Source organism: Melanotaenia boesemani, chromosome 4 (genome assembly GCF_017639745.1).
Source record: "Melanotaenia boesemani isolate fMelBoe1 chromosome 4, fMelBoe1.pri, whole genome shotgun sequence".
In the NCBI taxonomy this organism is placed as follows: domain Eukaryota; kingdom Metazoa; phylum Chordata; class Actinopteri; order Atheriniformes; family Melanotaeniidae; genus Melanotaenia; species Melanotaenia boesemani.
The window spans coordinates 38,660,943-38,680,045 of NC_055685.1; the positions used below are offsets into that span (position 1 = coordinate 38,660,943).

At 43.9% G+C, this 19,103-nt stretch overlaps 2 protein-coding genes across 2 annotated transcripts; both read right to left on the reverse strand.

Annotated features, from left to right (window-relative positions):
- Positions 1–9: 9 nt before the first annotated feature.
- Positions 10–1,778, reverse strand: LOC121638046 (trihelix transcription factor GT-3a-like). The gene is made up of 4 exons (XM_041982472.1): positions 1,646–1,778; positions 1,018–1,111; positions 635–749; positions 10–540 (listed from the first exon to the last, which is right to left on the reverse strand). Exons 1-4 carry the CDS (start codon positions 1,698–1,700, stop codon positions 10–12), a joined length of 795 nt encoding a protein of 264 aa, XP_041838406.1. The 5' UTR covers positions 1,701–1,778.
- Positions 1,779–5,651: 3,873 nt separating this feature from the next.
- On the reverse strand, positions 5,652–10,217 carry LOC121638047 (CD48 antigen-like). Its single transcript, XM_041982473.1, has 3 exons — positions 10,163–10,217; positions 6,968–7,267; positions 5,652–5,965 (listed from the first exon to the last, which is right to left on the reverse strand). The coding sequence occupies exons 1-3, from the start codon at positions 10,188–10,190 to the stop codon at positions 5,652–5,654; spliced, it is 642 nt and encodes a 213-aa protein (XP_041838407.1). The 5' UTR covers positions 10,191–10,217.
- Positions 10,218–19,103: the final 8,886 nt, after the last annotated feature.

The window sequence follows — 19,103 nt, forward strand, 5'->3', positions numbered from 1 at the left end:
AACATTTCATTATTTACAAAGCCTCTCTAAAACCGCCATGAGGCGCTCCTCCCTTCTAGCCACCTCCCTGTCCCTCCTCTCTTCCCTCTCCCTCAAATCCCTGTAAAATCTTTCCTCCCTCTCCATCATCTCCCTGTGCCTCCTTTCTTCTCTCTCCATCAGCTCCTGGTGCCTCCTCTCCTCCCGTTCTGCAGCCTCTCTCGCCTCTCTTTCCCTGGCCTCGTCTCTCCGCTGCTGCACTCTCTCCATCTCCTCAAGTGCCTCCATATTCTGTCTGTCGCTGTCTTTTAAGGCAGCCAGTATGTCCTCCACCCTGTCTACCCGCCGTCTTTTTGGGGTCGACAGGGTGGAGGTGGTGCCCGTCTCCACAGGATGGGGTGTGGTCACTGCCACCTCCGGGCTGGATGAGGCAAAGAGGACAGGTGGTGTCACAGACGGCCTGCTCCCTATTGCCTCATCCATGAAGCTGTACCATTTCCAAGAAGCGGCAGTGACCCCACCCCCCTCTGTGCTCACCCCGGTTCGGGGACGCTTAAGGTCCTGTAGGAATAAGACAGCCAAAGAAAACATGCGCTACACAGATGTCTACACACCACTGTGATTTTAGTTTATTTATTTACTTAGACCATTTTACTGTACATGGGCCAAGACAGCATCTAACCTTGTATTTGGAGACCAGGTTCTCCCATCTTTTCTTCAGGGCCTTGGGCTCCACCTTACCCTCAAGGCCTCTTTCTTTTAAGAAGACACTGGTGAACACACATTGGCAGTTCATATAAAACATATAAACATTTAAGTTTATATGTACTTTACTTTGCAGACTCTTTTATCTAAAGTACTGTAAAATCTAAATATAACATTAGTTCCATTTGCCAAGAACAGAAAAACAGAGCAAATTACAATATTTTGTGATTGTGTTTTGCCTGTAGTTAACTACCTATAAATTATGATCTGCCCACATTTATTTGTAATTATTCAGCACCTAATTTACACAATTATGCAAACATATATACTTACTTGTAAGCTTCAATACTGGCATGCCTCCTCCCTGTGAACAAGGAGGGATTGGCTGCCCGCCAGTGAATGAGCGCCCTGGTGTCCTCATCTGTCCCTGCAACATCCAAAATACCTCAACATTAATAATAAGAATAATTAAAAAAAAATCTGGTGGAGCCAAGTAGAAGAAAATTACACACCTCAAACCTTTACACATCAACAGCAATTATACTACTGCAATTTCCTACAGTTACAGTTAGCTCGTTATCTTGCAGACCTTTGCTGCTACTGCTTAGTCAACGGTACCATCGAAACGGGCCGGTTCTCTGACTGGCGTTGTTTCCAAATTGGTTTTTAGATCAAGGATCATTTCGTTTACGCCACAAACACCACAGTGCTTAATCTGGAGGGGTACACAACGATGAATGAACATACAGAACCCATAACGTTCATCAGTCATAACACGAAACCGGTATAAAAATAAAAAATAAAAAAAAACTGCTAACATTTACGTGTGCTAGCTGTACTGGGTCGGTATAACCACAGCCTCCAACAAATGATCAGATCCATAACTGTGGTCAGAGTTAGAAGAGATAGGAAGCATGCTGCAGTTTAAATTAGAATTTTGATAGAATAACTTCTTACTTACATCTGTACAAAATAGCTTCTGCTTGCTCCGATACCGCTGAGTCGGTGGCAGCCATTATTCAGCTCTGAAAAATTGGTCGAAAGTCCCTCCCTTTCCGCTACGTCAGCAAGATGGCGTCCATTTAGTGCGTGTAGTGTCCATCGTTTCGCACTAGATTTTTGGCCGAGTTTAGGGCACTAAGCACTTAAATGTAGTGTCCGAAGTATAGAAGTGCGCGATTTGGGACACACCCCTTGTATTCAAATATTCAACCAACAACGTAAAGAAAACCTTTCTAAAGGACTCTGTTTCTCTTACATACATTTTCAAACAGGAGGAACATCTAACATCCTGTTGGCATCTTCAGGTTTTATGAAACATGTCTTAGATGTCCGTCAGTGACGGCTGCATCGTAAGTGATGTGCTCTTCCTCATCCTGCAGACATCGGCCAACAGGAAGCAGGTGGAGAACATGGCCAAGACAAAGCTGGACAGCCTCATGAAGGAGTCCAAGATCCGAGACAGAAAGGACCGAGACAGCGTCACCATCGCAGCCCTTCCTCCTGCTGAGAAACCCACAGATAAAAACTGGCAGCAAGGTAAATACTGGCAGTCACCCGCTCACGTTTTCCACACATAAAACAGAACAATGACTGAGGTATGACAGGACGCCTCAATGTGTCCTCTAACAAGTCTGCATTTATCATTGTTAGAATTCTTACCTGAAAGAATTTTATTTTGAAATATATCATGTAATTTTTTTTTACTTTGGCTTGTGCAAAATGTTTAATTGGTGCTCACCTCAGCTCACAATGTGCTATTTTCTCCTCAGACAGTACATGACATCTGCCCATGTAAAGGAAGAAAACTAGTATTCCACTTTTTTGTTGTGCTTCCTGGTGGAGAAAATAATTGCAGTGTGATAACTTACCCATGTGACAACAAGCCCCGGTCTCCCCTATAATGAATCACACGTTATAATAGTAAAACATAATGATAATATACATGATTTTTCTTACAATCTAGCAGATAAACAATTATTTTTTCATATTTGTTGCCTTGCCAGTGTCAATTCATGACAAAGTTGTGAACTTGCACTGTACAAATAAAGCTAAATTGAACTGAACTGAATTAATCCAGTTTATTTCCAGCTATATTTAGACTGAGGCTGATGAGATTCCTCTTACTTCCAGAGTTGGAAATCCAACTTTTAGGAACATTTAAGTTGCATTTTCCTCCTTGAAGCTGAACATGTGACTTCCAAGTACAACCAATGAGGAGAAATTTCATCTTTTAAATGGAGCTGGAGCCTCTCAGCGTGGAGTCGGTGGGTTTCCGGCTGCTGCCTGTAGTCAAAGCATCAGCGGTGGAGAGCAGAGGACCAGAGTGAAGACTGACTACCACCTAATGATGACGTCCCATCTGTGTTGTTCTTATTCCCAAATGTAAGTCGCTTTGGATAAAAGCGTCTGACTGTAGAATAGAATAGAATAGAACAGAATAGAATAGAATAGAATAGAATAGAATAGAATGTGATGTTCAGCAACTTCTGCAGTAAGAATGCTGCACACTGTCATGTTTGGCAGAGTTTCTACATGCAGGTTATTGGAGAGGTGGAGCTCTGACATCTTCAGTTCAGGAAAGCTCCGTTCGTTCCTGAAATCTTCACATATGGACAAAAATAGGAAACATCGTTGTTGTATTGGTACCTGGTACCGTGTGTTTTATAAATGGCCTGTCAACAGTTGGATTTACGTGCTTCACAGAACATTTGAGGCCTTATTTATCAAGCTGGCATTTTTTGGGATTTATGGAAACCAAACTTGACGGGAAAATGTTCCTTCATGGCAACTCTGACCCAGGCGTACACACATAATCTAAAAAAAACAGGAAACGGCGACACCAGCGGTCCAGAATAAAATCAAGGAAATGATGTGAAATGTGAGACTTTTGTGTACAATCCACTATTACTGTTCACACCACATGTTGAACCACACCACATGAAATGAATAAAGATGCACATTCAGGAGATGATATTAATAAGAAGCTCAACCAGTAAAACATGTTCTGTCATTGTGAAACTTCATGTTATAAAACCATCCAGATAAATAAGGAGCCAGTCTGCTGCCAGCATGTAGCATCAGTGTGGAAAGTAGCTTTGGTCCTTCATTCCAGCAGAGCGGGACCAGACTGGAGGCTGGAGGTCTAGAAGTGATGCTACGCTAACGAAACACAAGAGGAGGATTTCCTTTTATCTATTTACTCTTCTGGTGTCGCCGTTTCCCGTTTTTCTAGATTATGTGTGTTTGCCTGGGTCAGAGTGGGTCAGCAACTTATTTATCACACGCCCACATCACACTTAACCCCCCACCATGCCCTGTGGACCAGAGGATAGCGAGCCCCGAATCCGGCCCCCACCACCACCAAACACTCACTTCTTTACTTTTTGTGTAAAGTTTATGTATCGGTTCAAACTTCTGCACAGTAATTAAAATGTGGTGAAACCAGGAAACAGTCGAGGACGAGGAGTAAACTTCAGGTTAGAATAGGTTCAGTTTTCTTCAGCACTGAAACGCTTCTAGAAACTTTAACTCCCACGTTTTACATGAGATTTCCAGCTTGTTTTATCATCTGTTATCAAACTAAGAAACTTTACTTCATGTCGTCTTTCACCATTATTAAGCATCTGTGTTCATTTAGTCCTACAAATATTTACGTTAGCTTGTAGCTGTCAAACCACATTACAAACTACTAAAGTTAAAACCTTTAAAGTCTTTAAAAGAATTTTATTTAAACTTTTGTCCAAACAGGAAGTCATGTGTGTTAGTGGCTCACAAGATGTTTTCTTTATGGGACATTAAGTGAGCTGTGCAGCTTTGTTACACGCTAAACCACCAAATGAAGATAAATGCTGTGTTATGGTTGGATGCTGCACAGTTTGTAGGAGACTTGTGGTAAACTGTTCTTTCTTTGTCTGAATATCTGTCAGTTCTTCCTGACAACATTAACCTCTTCTTGACTCAAACCCTGTACAGCAGCATGAGATCCTACAGTCCAGAAGATGTTAGCAGACTGCAGTGATGCTAACATGTAGCATAGCAACACGACGGGAGAAACTGAGCTAAAAGACTCTACCAAGCATTGTCATCCAAAACAAACACAGTTCAAACCCCAGCAGTTCTATGTGCATGTAGAAACCAGGAGAACAGCTCTGTCCACTTTAGAGCTTCTTCTAGTTTCTCCACACAAACATGAGTCACATGACAGCAGAGACTCTGCTGCTTCCAGAGACGTCCGTCTCATCACGGTGGGACAGAAACTCTGGAGCTAGCAGCCACTTTTACCTTCTACTGCAGCACAGTTCCTCCTCAGACACTACTTTACTCGTTCCTAGATGAACTGGGCTGCTATCCTCTGGTTTCCATTGAAAGTAATGTGCTTTTCTTTTAGGAGATCATTTACATTTTTTTACTGTGTTCCAGGTGAATTTATTCTGACGCAGTAACAAACATCTTGATTGTGTAATCTGTAGTCCCTCATGTCTCAGCTTTCTGTAGAGATGATGGTTATACATACAGCCCTGGTAGTTGTGGAGATAAACGTTATTTATTCTGGGTTTGTTGTTCCAGACAGGAGGCAGAAAAAATAGGAGTAGTCAAGAAGAGGTTAAGATGTGACTCTAAACTGCAGAAACATTCATTACTTGCTTCTCATATATAGTTTCAAACAGACAGAAACCAGTCATCTTCTTCATGCTGGTGTTTCAGCAGAGTCGGGGCCTGCAGACAGGAAACAGGAAGTCTGTAAAACCCAAACAGAGATCTGGGACTGAGATCAGCCGAGCTGCAACAGCTTCGTACTCACCTGAGTTCAGGTCTGACGGTGAAGTCCTCTCAGTCTCTTTGCTTCTCTTCATGTTTGTCACAAACACATAAACAACAACAACACATCCAAACACAGCCATGGGAACCAGGAACCACCAGGAACCTGAACTGCTGCCACCTGTCCCAAACACATCACATGATCATCAGTAAGACACAGAGAGCAGGAGCAGAGCAGGTGCAGCCTCACCTGTGTCCTCTCGGAGGTTTTCTTCTCTGCAGGATGTTCTAACGTCGAATGTATGAGTTTTACTTTCTGCAGGGTTTGCAGCAACACATCTATAAGAGGAGCTGAAGTCCTGTTCCTGCACAGTGAGAAGCAGAGAGAGACCAGAGCTGCTCTGCTTCAGGATCTGCTCGTCTTTGTACCACGACAGCTCCGTCTTTTCCTCCACCCGACACTCCAACAAGCATCCGTCAGGGCTGTTCAGCCTCCTCACTGCAGGAGGTGGAGCAGCGTCTGGAGAGGGATAAACAGAGTCCTGAAACACCACAAACAGCCTTTACTCCTCCATCTGATCTACAACCAGCTGGCCCAGAGTCGCCTTTAAAACAGATTTAAGTTTAATAAAGAAACTAAATAATCAGACGTCTTTTTATTTTAGTGTTTGTTTTTATAATAAATGTTCCTCCTCTGAGTTTCTCTCAGCATCATGACTCACCGAACACTGTGAGTTATTAGCTGAGTAGAAAATTTTTCCTCTTTTAGAATTAATTTTATAAATTCCAGACGATCTTCTGCAGGTTTGTGATCGTAAAGAGTCTCTGTGTAGATTTTCTCTGGTATCCAAAATTCCCTTTTATGCACAGCAGCAGCGTTGGTTCAGTCATAAAATCTGTTTCTGGTCAGAAAGACGTGTTTAGTGAATCTACATTTAGTGGATCTGGAGTGGTGCACATCCTCCACGTGTCAGGGCTCTTTGCTTTCTAATGCTGGAGAACATGTGGAGCTACATGGAAGGAAGGCTGAGTAAAACACAGATTTATCTGTCATGTCCCGTCTACGGGACGTCTGCTACCAACACTTTAAAACTAGAATTTCATCATTTAAAGCTGGAAATGTGGTGAGAGGTCCATCAGCAGGACAGCAACCTGAGCTCTGATTGGCCAGAATGTAGTTCTCCATCATCTCTTCATATTAATGAGCAGATGTTTTCATCTTTCATGTGATCTTTAGCTTCAGTCAGACTGAACTTAACCATTATTATTCTACTCCACAGCTTCCTCCTCCTCACTTTTCTTCTTCTTCACTGATTCAGGCTGCAGAGGATGATGAAAATATCTCCTCTGAAAGCATCTTTAAACCCAGAAAAGATATTATTATGTTGGAGTTGACATGATGGAGGTCATGAATTCTGAGTAACTTCGGCTCTTCTGAGGTCCGATATGGAGTTAAGATGCAGGTAGAAGGACAACCATCATCAGACGGATCAATAAAGATTGATGAGAAAATGAGACTCACCGTACACCATGAGACGATAATCTGACCTGAAAACATTCCCTTCTTTAGAGTCTAGTACATAAAGTCCTGAGTCGTTCTTCTGCAGGTTTTTAATGGTAAATTTTCCAGTTTTATCGTCCCAGTAAAGTTTGTCTGTGTAGATTTTCTCTTGTATCTCAAATTTATTTTTAATCACAAAAGCAACGAGTGTTCCACTAAACATTAGAAATCCTCTCTCCATCATAGAGTCGGGCAGAGTGATGCTTCGTCCAACGACACCCGTCAAGTTCTTCTCTCCTTCAGCAGCAGATAAAATCATCCCTGAAAAACATGAAGAGAAATTAGTTCACATTAAAACCTGAAGTCACTTTAAAGCTCCTGAAAATAATAAAGTTTGACTTTGTTTTTATTCTTTTATTAGTTTTTATTGGAAAACACAACAGATGACAAACGTATATAAACTAAACATAAACAAAGCAGAAAAAAACAAACAGAAGATAAATAATAAATAAAAAGAGAGTGTGTGTGCGTGTGTGTGTGTGTTCACAACTGTGGAACTTCTTTAGTTTTTTACACATTTTATTGTTGTGCAGCTCCATCCCATAATATTCACACTACACAGGTCAGGGAGCATCAGTGGCGTCTGTGTTGCCTTCATGAACATCATCCTGTCATGTTTTAAGTGTTATTATGTGACGTAAAGATGCTGGTTTCCAGTCTGATAATATTCTCCTCAGGGCTGATGAAGATGCAGAGATGTCCTTCTTTGTCCTCCTAATGATGGGACAGCTTGGACGTATTCCAGCCATAATGCTGCATTAATGGTGTGAATATCACCTTTAATACCACACACATGTTTGAGAAGAAGACCAACACGTGTGTCACGTTTGCTGCTGACGTCTTTCACACACCACAGCTTAGAAAGTTTGCTGGTGGTGACAAATATCCGGTGGACAACCTTCAATGATCTGAGGCTCAGTCTGGAACAGGAAGTTCATCATTTACACGAGTCAGTGTGTGACAGGTGAACTTCCTGTTCCAGGTTTAGTTTGTCCAATTCTTCTTCCAAAATGTTTCTCATCTCTTTCAGAGACGTTTGCTGTTACCCACAGAGACTCGATTATAGTGTCAGGAGGAATGCTGGGAAGCTGCAAATATGGAAATAAATGGGATAAATTTTCTTTAGTCCATGAATCAGTGAAACTGGAAAAGACTTGATTAAAGTCCAGCTGGAAAACTGGCTCAGGTCTAACCAGGACTCTGCTCACTTTAAAAAGCAGGAACCAGATTCATGTGACCTGGGTATGAAGAGGTGTGTGTGTGTGTGTGTGTGTGTGTGTGTGTGTGTGTGTGTGTATTAAAGTATAAACATGTATAAACATATATTACATGTGGTTTACTTGTTATGTTCAGGTTGCTGGTGATAGTAAGGTGTGTTGTGTATATGATGATTGTCTATGTGTGTGTGTGTGTGTGTGGGGGGGGGTGTCTCTATATGATGTGACTGGATACTTGTACATGTATTCAGGACTTTACGTACGTATATTATGAGGCGTATCTGCGGCTGTCAGAGCCTCGTTCTTATTAAACTGGACTTCTACTGTATTCACATCTTTTATTTGTAGTTCTTATTTTCAGGTTAGTTGTTTTTATTATTTTAGCTTCTGTATAATTTCCTGTTTCCTTAAAACATCTTTTCATAACAACGGATGGAAACGAGTCTTCAGCTTTAATCCAGCATCTTTACATTAATGTCTTATAAAATGTTCAGAAACTCACCTTGTCCCATCCTAATTAAATAAACTGAATTTTTATTATTATTATTATTATTATTATTATTATTATTATTATTATTATTATTATTATTATTATCATCATCATCATTATTATTATTATTATTATTATTATTATTATTATTATTATTATTATTATTATTATTATTATTATTATTATTATTTATCCCTGACAGGCCTGATTTCTGCCAGATAAAAACATCCCATCATGGGTTCATGTCTCATATCTGAAGTAAGAATTATTATCAAACACTCAATCAGGTGAATCGAATAAGTACGTTTATTAAACGATGATTGAAATCATGAGAATCAACCCTCAGCTCGCAGACTGACTGCAGAGTTCTGAAATACGAAAGTCATTCACAGAAGTTTTATACTACGTTTCCCAGGTGAGCAAGGTATGCAGAGGTGAAGAAAAATCCAGTTTATATACGGTATCATAGAACATTCTGTGTTCACACTGACATTCAAGCAACCTGGAAGAAGCCAAGAAATTAAACTTACTTAAAAGTCAAATGTAAGTAGCAAGCAGGGTGAAGGTCAGCTTCCTCCACAGAGGTGAGACTAACTGTGAGTTCACAATGTTCAGACACAAAGTTCATAACATGAAAATTTTCCATTTATACATATTAACAGCATCTCTTTATGCTGAGTTTCTCACATCATACTCTTCCTTTGTTACTGATCCCCAATCAGTTTGTTAATGTAATGCTCGTAGAGGAGCCTCATTTGTTGCAGAATATATTTAGTTTGTGTATTTTTAATGAACTGTTCGTAGGTGGCAGTTTTACTCATGTCCTCCCACCAGTCGCTATGAGGAGGACTGGTTCTGTTTTCCAGGGTCTGTATGCGATCCTTCGGCCTATGAACCGGACCAGCCTGCAGCACCGAGTCCGTTAGCTCGAGCTAAATAAGTAAAACTAAATATTGTGGACAGCTGGCTGAGAGAGAGAGAAAGCACAATGGCAGAACGAGACCTCCATCCTCATCAGCAGCTTATCAAGGTCTCTTTACCCTCCGATAAAAAGAAGCCACTGCTCGGCTGAACTGGGGTAGAAGATACGTCACGTTATTTATTTGTGGAATTATAGTTTTTAAATCTTTATTTTAATACAGTTTTAATAGTTAAATATAGCAGATTAATCTGTTCATGTCAGGAAACAGAATAAAGCTGAACAAACAGAAGAACTGGATAAACGACATGAACAGATCCGGTTTATCAGACACACTCAGACATGATTTCACTGATTTTAATATTTAAATCAAGTAAAAAGCAGAAAAAATAAATATTTTCTATCTTCTAAATTTTGCTGGTTTCTTATAAACGTGCGTATGAAAGTAATTAAACTCCTAGTTTTAGTTGAAGGATCCTCATTAACACAGATGATCAGCACAAAACAGCAGGTTAGATTATTGTACTTACCAGTGAAGAAGATGATCTTCAGCTTCATCGTCCCCCGTCTTGTCTGAGTGGAAACCATCTTTAAATAAAGTTCCACTAGATTAGTGTCACACTGAAGCAGCTTCCTGTTAAAACTGAAAAATCGCGTCAAGGTTTCCTGAATGTTTGATAGGGTCTGATGTGGTGTTAACTCAAACTAGTGAAACCAGTTTCTGGGAGGCCTCAGACAGGACCAGCAGCAGTTTGCAGACTTTTCTATTTCTGCTCCAGTCGAGCTTTAACGCTGCAAGCCCTCGGTCCTCATAATGACTGGAAAAAGGACAAACATGATCACCTGCTATAAAACACGACTGAAAGGGTCGTTTAGTGTGAACTTTACATCCCAGCAGCTACCAGTCCATCACAGGAGACAAACCACCAGTCACACCCACAATTTACACTTTCCCAGCTGGACTGTGGAGGAAGCTGGAGAACCATGTACACACCAGAACATGCAACCTCCACACAGCAAGGACCGGCTCTCACCCCTCCCCCCAGCCCAGGGTCCAATCAGGAACCTTCTAGCTGTGAGGTGACGTGCTAACCACTACACCACCGTGTCTTTAAGACTTTAAAAAAACCTTTAAAAATCATATAAACTACTAAACGTTCAACATTATTCAACATTTTACATTCTGGAGTTACAAGAATGTCCAATAACCTGAATATCAATATATTCCTATCCAGTAAAAAGAAGACACACATTTATATAAATCACACACACCAACACTCAAACGTGTGTGTGTGAACTGTTATTTGGTTCTAGCTACTAACATGTGTGCAGTGCTGTGATGGTGAGGTGAGACTATTCCAACACCTGAACAACCATTTTACCTGCACGGTGCCCTTAGGTCCATTTATGGAGGCACAAATCATCTAAAGTTGTCTCAACTAGAGAATTTCATCTCGTTGCAGCTGACTTGTAAATCTGACCTTTTCCGTTAGTTCAGCTTTGTTTTAAACGATTTGCTCTCCTCACTTAGAAAAGTTAACAGCACATATCTGTAGTCGGGCTTTTTACAGCGCAGGGCCGGACTGGAACACAAAGTCCAGCCTGGAGTCATGCGTTCACTGTTGGAATATATTAATAAAACTTCTTCAGCTTTATTCATGATCACAGTTGCATTCTTGTACTAACCATTTCCTCTTTTATGCATGTGTGTGTGTTGTGTAGTCAACTAACTTTATTTAGTCTCGTGGCCACACACACAACTTCCAACCAGAAGTCCCCTCACACACGTGTCACGCCATTCCGGTGTCGTGCAGAACCGTACATCACATCTACCCCTGCCTTTTCACTTTTTTTTTTTTTTTTTTTTACCGTGTCCTGTCCAGCATCCTAACATACAGAACGGTGGTCTGTGTGCCATATTTTGCTTGACAGATTTGCTCTACCAAGGGAGACATGTTATATACATGGCTGCCTTGATATTTTTATTATTTTTATTGTAATCTCATTTTCTTTGGTCTTTATATGTCAGTGCCAAACCTGACAGGGAGATAGAGGAAGAGAGAAAAAAAAAAAGGGAGAAAAGGACAGGATTAAAATGTGGAAATAACAGTTGTCTATGCTGCAGCATAGACCCCTGCCTTTTCACAAATCAAACCCCATAGAGCCCCACAACATATCAGAAAGAACGTAAACTAACTGGGTAAACCAGGTAGACTACTAGTTTACCCGCATAGCCTCGTGGATTATTCTGCCACCTGACGGGCTATGTGCTGACTGTCCAACTGAACGATCAACAGTCTGTAACAAAGTCACTGAGGCTTCTGACGGGTCCGTGCAAGGCGGCCTCTGGGGGCGGTCCAAGGGAAGCTGCAGCTCGCGGCCCAGCATCAAGAGAGCTGGAGAGCAGCCTGTTGTAGCATGAGGCGTTGCTCTGTAGTGGAGGAGGGTGTCCCTCAAGGCTGATGTGAACCGGAAACCGCTTGCCAGATGTGTTCTGACCCCGTTCTTGAGAGTCTGATTAAACCTCTCCACACCGCCATTAGCCTGGGGGTGGTACAGGGTGGTCCTAATGTGTTTCGTGCCCCATTCCTCAGTGAAAGCATTGTCGGTCGAGACAAACTGGGGTCCGTTGTCAGTGGTGATGGTGTCTGGCACACCCCAACGTGCAAAGAGGGAAAAGAGGAAGTCAGTAACCACCCTGGTGGTTACGGTGCCAGCCGGCAGCACTTTGGGCCACTTGGAGTGGAGGTCATAGACCACCAGGAGGAAATGTAAGCATTGGGGTACGTCATGGAGTTCGCCACAGATGTCGAGTTGGATGTGGGTCCAAGGCCTTGGAGGCCAGGGCAGGGGCTGTAGAGGTGGAGACGGGGGCGGGCCTGTCTTCCCGCTTGTCAAACAGGCTGAGCAGTCTTTCACCATTGTCTCAATGCGCCTGTCGATGCCCGGCCACCAAACCAGACTCCTGCACCGCTGTTTAACCTTGACACCCAGGTGGCCTTCGTGCGCCATGGCCAGAACGTGCAACCTCAAAGTAGTGGGGACAACTATGCATAGTCCTTTCACCACACAGGAGAGATCAGCTTGGACATGGTGGAAAGGCACTAGTTCCTCTGAAACCTTGGTAGGCCAGCCCTCCCGAATATAAGTGCAGAGCCCGGTGAGCACGGGGTCCTGTGCAGATGCTGCACAGAGCTCCTGTAGGGAAACAGCCGTCTGGAGGGGCATGTGCAGCATGAGGACCAGCTCTGACTCTAGGGGGTCCTGAACCACGTCCTGTATGGGGCTGACTGTGGCTCTGGAGAGCAGGTCCGCCACCACGTTCTCCCTGCCAGGTGTGAACTGTGTGGTAAAATTATATGCTTGCAGTCTCTCGAACCAGCGATAGAGGCATAGGGGCTTGTGACCTGAGCCAGTTGTTGCCAGCAGGGCTGTGAGGGCCCGGTGGTCTGTCCGTAACATGAAATGGCACCCGTACAGGTACATATGCCACCTCTCACATGCCCAGATGCACACCAGTGCTTCTCTCTCCCCGACTGAGTACTTCTGTTTGGTCAAGGTAAGTGACCGTGACGCAAACACCACCGGGCGCTCAACGCCCTGGTGGAGTTGGGAGAAGATAGTGCCGCAGGTCACAAACGTTGGACTCAGTATGTAGAAATGGGCAAGCACCGGCAGGGAGGTGAGCTGCGATTTGAGTTGGTGGACTGCAGCAGAGCATGCAAGGGTCCAAGACCAGGGGGCACCCTGGCTGAGGAGGGCACGCAAAGGTGCTGTGGTTTCTGAGTAACGTGGGAGAAAATGCAGGTAAAAGGCCGGCATCCCAAGGAACAACAACAGCTGGGCAGGACAGGTAGGCTCGGGCAATCATATGATTGCATCCAAATTCAAGTGGAGTGGGCTCAGACCATCTGTGGTCAAGTGGAACCCCTCGAACTCTATGGCAGATGCTGCAAAAATGCACTTTTCACCGTTGAGTGTGAGATTGTGGCGGGCGAGCACGTCGGGAACCCTGGAAAGGCGGTCTTCATGCAAGGCAGTCAACTCGCCGTGCACCACGATGTCATCCAGATATACGACCACACCTGGGATGCCCACAAAAATGGTGGACGTGATCTTCTGGAAACAGCTGGGCTGGGCTGAGACCAAAAGGCATGCGGATGTAGCAAAACAAACCCATGTGGGACACAAAAACAGTGTAACGGAACTTGTAGATAACCCTGGCATAGGTCGAGCTTGGAGAAGACCGTTGACCCATGGAACTTAGCTGATAGTTCCTCTGTGGTGGGTAGTGGGTATCTGTCCGCTATCACTGCTCTATTCACTAGTCTGAGGTCAACGCAGGGGCGTAAGCCGCCTGATTTTTTCTTTGCCACCACCAGTTTGGATATCCAGGGTGAGGCGTCGTTGTTCAATAATGCCGGAGTCCAGCAGTTTGTGTAACTCTGCCATGAAGTCATCGTGTAGGGCAAGGAGCAGCCGGCACAGCGGTTGGATGACGGGACACTTGGCTGGGTCTATGAGAGGCTGGTGGTTGAAGGCAGTGAGACAGCCCGGCCCGGCAAAGAGCGATGGCGAACAGTGCTGCCAGGGCATGGCAATGGTCTGAATAGTGTAGCCCGCATTGTCCATGATAGAAAAGCCCAGGACACAGAATAGGTCAAAACCGAGTAGGTTGGCACCCTGGCGGGACACCTGAAAGGTGAATGCCGGGAGGACTCGGGAGCTGTAACGTATTGTGAGGGTAATGGTCCCCACCATGCCCCGCTAGGTCATCCTGGGGTGAAGGGGAAGAGGAGTCGCGGGACTGCAAGGGCCACGGATTGTGTCAGTGAGGCAGGGTGGGTCAGGGCCGGGTCAGGCGTTGGTAGCTGCGATGATAGCAGAGCCGCAGACTCCAACTGGAAAGCCATATCAACTGCTTTTGAGAGAGATAGGTCGTCTGGTGACAAACAGTTTTTCCAGCAGCTTCGGGTTGGTCGTGTGCTCCGCCAACTGATCCCCAATCATTTTGTCCTCCATAGTTCCAAACTTGCAGGGGCAGGCTAAGCATCGGAGGTCCGCCATGTAATGGCGGACTGACTCACCGGGTTGTTGGTGGTGCTGGCGGAAGAGGATGCGTCGGACCACCACGCTCTGTGGGGCGGCGAAATGGCCAGCCAGTAGCATGACACAGTCCACGTAAGTCCGTGCAGGGCCCAGCATGCGGAAGATATGTTGTTCCTCAACACCCAGGCCATGGATAAGCATCGCCGTTAGCCGCTCGTCTGGAGCATCAGCTAGGCCGATGGCCGCCACAAATGTCTGGAAGGACTCATACCAGCAAGGCCATGGAATCGGAGGTTCGCCAGGCAGGGCGAGAAACGGGGATAAAGGTGAGAACATCCTTGTTGCCAATGTTGTGTCCAGAAAACATGGACCACAGCGTTGTAGTAAACTAACTTTATTTAGCCTCGTGGCCACACACACAACAACAACTTCCGACTGGAAGTCCCCTCACACATGTGTCACGCCATTCCGGTGCCGTGCAGAACCGTACACCACAGTGTGTGTTAAGTATGCAGACATGTGCATGAGCCTCAGTTCACAGTGAAGGCTGCAAACTCCTGAGGTAAAAGGAATCTTAGTACAGTGTAGAAGCACAGACTGAGGTATGCTAGAATGGAAATGCTCAGCTATTCTGCTACTTGGTTGATAGATTTATTTTTAAGTTCTTATTTTAACGTTCAAGTAGTGTTACTTCGCTTATTAAAAGAAATGAGAGATGATCCAGAAATTGACTGTGCACGTCATTCCCCCAGCTTTCTCTCCTCTGCTTCTTCTGTCATTATCTTAGGTGGACCGGCTGCTGGGAGGGTGACATCTACCTACATTTTGCATCCTCTGTAAAGGTATGAGGGACATTTTAGCTGGTGATCAGACTTCAGACCTCCTGAGCTGACCCCTTTCTGTCTGGCTGTAGCGAGAGGAACGCTGAACCCTGATCTGTATTGTATACTTTTTCTCTGTAATAAATATTTTAACATATACGTGAGTGTGTGACTACTAATTTACAAAAACAAGGATCTTACTGAGAGTTTGACTGAGGAGAAGGTAAATTCTCAACACCGCCCCAACTCATATAATGTATGCATATGCTCACACTCTCTCAAGTACACACACACACACACGCACACACACACACACACACACTAAGAAATCGTCAAAGCTCATTATTCTATATTGACCAACATTCCTAAAAAACTTCAGCCAGTTCTTTTCTCTGTCCTCACCAGGGATTAAAATAAAGTCTAAAAGTCTAAAAGTGTAAAGTCTTTTAAATGAATATTTATTCTTTTTTCCAGCTCCACTTTATTTATAAATCACTTTTAAAACAACACAGTTGTCCAAAGTGCTTCACAGCAAAATAAAACAGTTTTTTCTGATATTTTTCCATATCTGCTTCATTCTTTCCAGGTTCATAGCAGCTGCAGCCGAAAGCAGCAACCACTGAGCGAGAGGAGGGTGCATCCGGGCCAGTTTACCCATCCACCACAGAGACAACCAACCATCCATCTGAACTCTTACTCATCACTACAATCAATGTCAAGTCGCTAGTTCCCCTAAAACGTATGTTTCTGGACTTTGAGACGAAGCCTGGAAACCTGCTCAAACCATGCAGACTCAACACAAAAAGGCCTGGGACCAGATTCCAACTACAGACCTTCCAGCTGTGAAGTAAGTCTGCAAACACTAAGCAGCCACTATATCGCTAATTTCAGGGAACAGTGTAGTGGCCACATGTTGGGTTATTTATTTCCCACTTGAAGTATGTGTGCACTTGCGTAGTGACACCAGCGGTGATTGTGGGTGACACTTTGGGTGTGTAGAGGTTATTAATGAGTGTGTTTACCTGTGTTTGGAGCCTGGAGTGTAGAGACAGGGTGAGCTTGAGGTGAAACTTTTTATTAACCGTCATGGTTATTATCATTGTTACTGTCATTGTACATAATTAACATCATTTAAATGCATTGCTTTGATATAACCTTACACACCCTGAAGCTCATCAAACAAAGTAAGTGTATGCTTCTTGAGATTGTGATGTGGATGTAAAACAGTAAAGCATTGTGACATCGTGTTTTAATGTGACACATTTTGGATAAGTCATCAAGTATTAGCCTGTCACGTTATAATCATGTTATTCTCAAGTTTGCTGCTGTCTCTCCTCATGCAGAACAAAGGACACCTGAACCTCCTCCTCACTGCTCCTCCTGCAGCCTCCTCTCTCCTCCAGCTGCTTCTCATAACAGATAAGATCAACGGATCCACTGCTGGCACACGGGAGGAAGATGGAGGACGGAGAATAGAGGATGGAGAGACTCAGTCTTCATCTGTGGCGCATGAATCCAGAGAAGATCATTAAAGTGAGTCTCTTCCTCTTCATTAAATCTGATGTCATGACCGGTTTAATAAATGTGCTGTAATTTTATAAAAACTTTAAATATAACATCTTATAGAAGATTCAAACGTGTTTTTGTTTAAATATTTTGTGTGATTGCTTAACTGCAGGATTCAGTAACATTTCACTGTCTGAAATATAAAAGCTGCAAAAGTGAAAATAAAAGTTATTTAGATGTTTCTTCCACTCAGTGAGCAGCAGAAAGTTTTTTCTAGAAAACCTAATGTCACTGTCAAGCATCATGTTTCATCCCAAACTCTCCATCTGCACGTAGACGTTATTCACCATTTCTCCACTAGATGTCGCCACCTCTCCTCCTTCATATTACTAGTTTCCTGCAGCGTAGAGGGTGAAGAGAAACAGGGACAAGACCGTCCCCTGGGGACACCTACGCTGCAGGTCTGCAGGTCAGACACAGTCCCGGGTCTCACAAACTGGGTCCGGTTTGTGTAGAATCCACTCTGCCAGGTGAAGGTCCACCCCAGCCCTCTCCAGTTTGGCTTCCAGGCGCACCGGCAGGATGGTGCTGAAGGCACTGGAGGAATGAAACCCAGGATTCTCACAGTGTTGCTGGGCTTCTCCAGGTGAGCCAGAGCACGGTGCAGCAGGAAGATAACCACGTCTACCACCACGATGACAGGCCGGTAGGCGAACTGCAGTGGATCCATGGAGGGTCCCACCGTGGAGTGGGGGTGTCCCAGGACCAGTCTCTCCAGTGTCTTCATCAGATGGGCCACTGGCCTGTAGCTGCTGAGATCTCTGCCGTGAGATGTCTTCAGCACTGGGACCACCAGGCCTGGTGCTACTAGGAGGCCCCGGTGGGCCCCGGTGAGCCCCAGTGGGCCCCGGTGGGCCCTGGTGGGTAAGGCCCGCCCATTCAGCCTTTTCATTGTAATTTATATACTTTTCATTATTTTCATTTATAAATTTTATAGTGGTACTAGATTATCAGAAGTAGAATCAGTTCCCATACGTGCTTTTTGTATTGAGAAAACTTCTCTTTTGAGATACTTGCAAGTTGTGTGTGTGTGTGTGTGTGTGTGTGTGTGTGTGTTTGTATATTTAATCTATGTGTGCATGTAATCACCAAATCTCGCAATAACTTAAACTTAAATAAAGTGTTTTTTAAGTTATGGTGTTATTTGAAGTCATTAACTAGCTTCAGTGCAGCAGTAGCAGACAGGTACCTTTTAAACAAAGACATCAGAAAGCGGTCCAATGATAACATGAAGAAAGGAACATGTGTCAGGTGTCACACAGCAGGAATCTACCACTTTCAGCAGTTTGGATGATTCTGGCAATGTGACGAGACCTAGCAAGACAGTAACCATAGCAACCACAGGTGCATGTGTCCCGTCTCTTCCTCTGGAGCATCGTCTGCAGCTGGATTAAACTCAGTCTGACTCGTTCTTACTAAGTGCAGTAAGTCACAGTTACACGTTTATTTGTCTGGTTTCTGCTGCAGAAGTTTCCAGATGTTTGAAGCTGCACAAAATGAACCAGGATCAGTTTGGTTGAGCCCTAGTTGCCTTTCTCTAAGACCAGCTTATGTAAGCTTGACTGTTCCACTACGGTTCCTCTTGACTGGGATAAGAAGTTTGAGCGGCCTGAGCCTGATGGAAACTTCCGTGTTGAGCTGAGCGTTTGTGTAAAATCTGATAATGTTGCTGTTTAGTTTTCTTGGTGAACTGATCTCAACCTCTGACAGTCTGAAATTTAATTCTAAGTCTGGTTATTGGTGAAATGACATCTGCTGGGTCAGTTTTTAAGTGCTGGTGAAAGTTTTTTTCCCCCAATAACAGAGGAAATTCCTTTTTTATTGTATTCTATATTTATTCTGTGTCAACATGGGTCAAATATTGAATTATTAAACTGGAATTTGTCCTCTTATAAAGTTAAAATTCATTTAATAAATGGGCCTGCCGTCAGTGATTATTTGCCTGACCTGGTTTTCTGTCCTAGTGCTGCGACTGGGTACCACACAGGAGGTCTTCCAGAGCGGTGGTACCGCACAGGAGGTCTTCCAGAGCGGT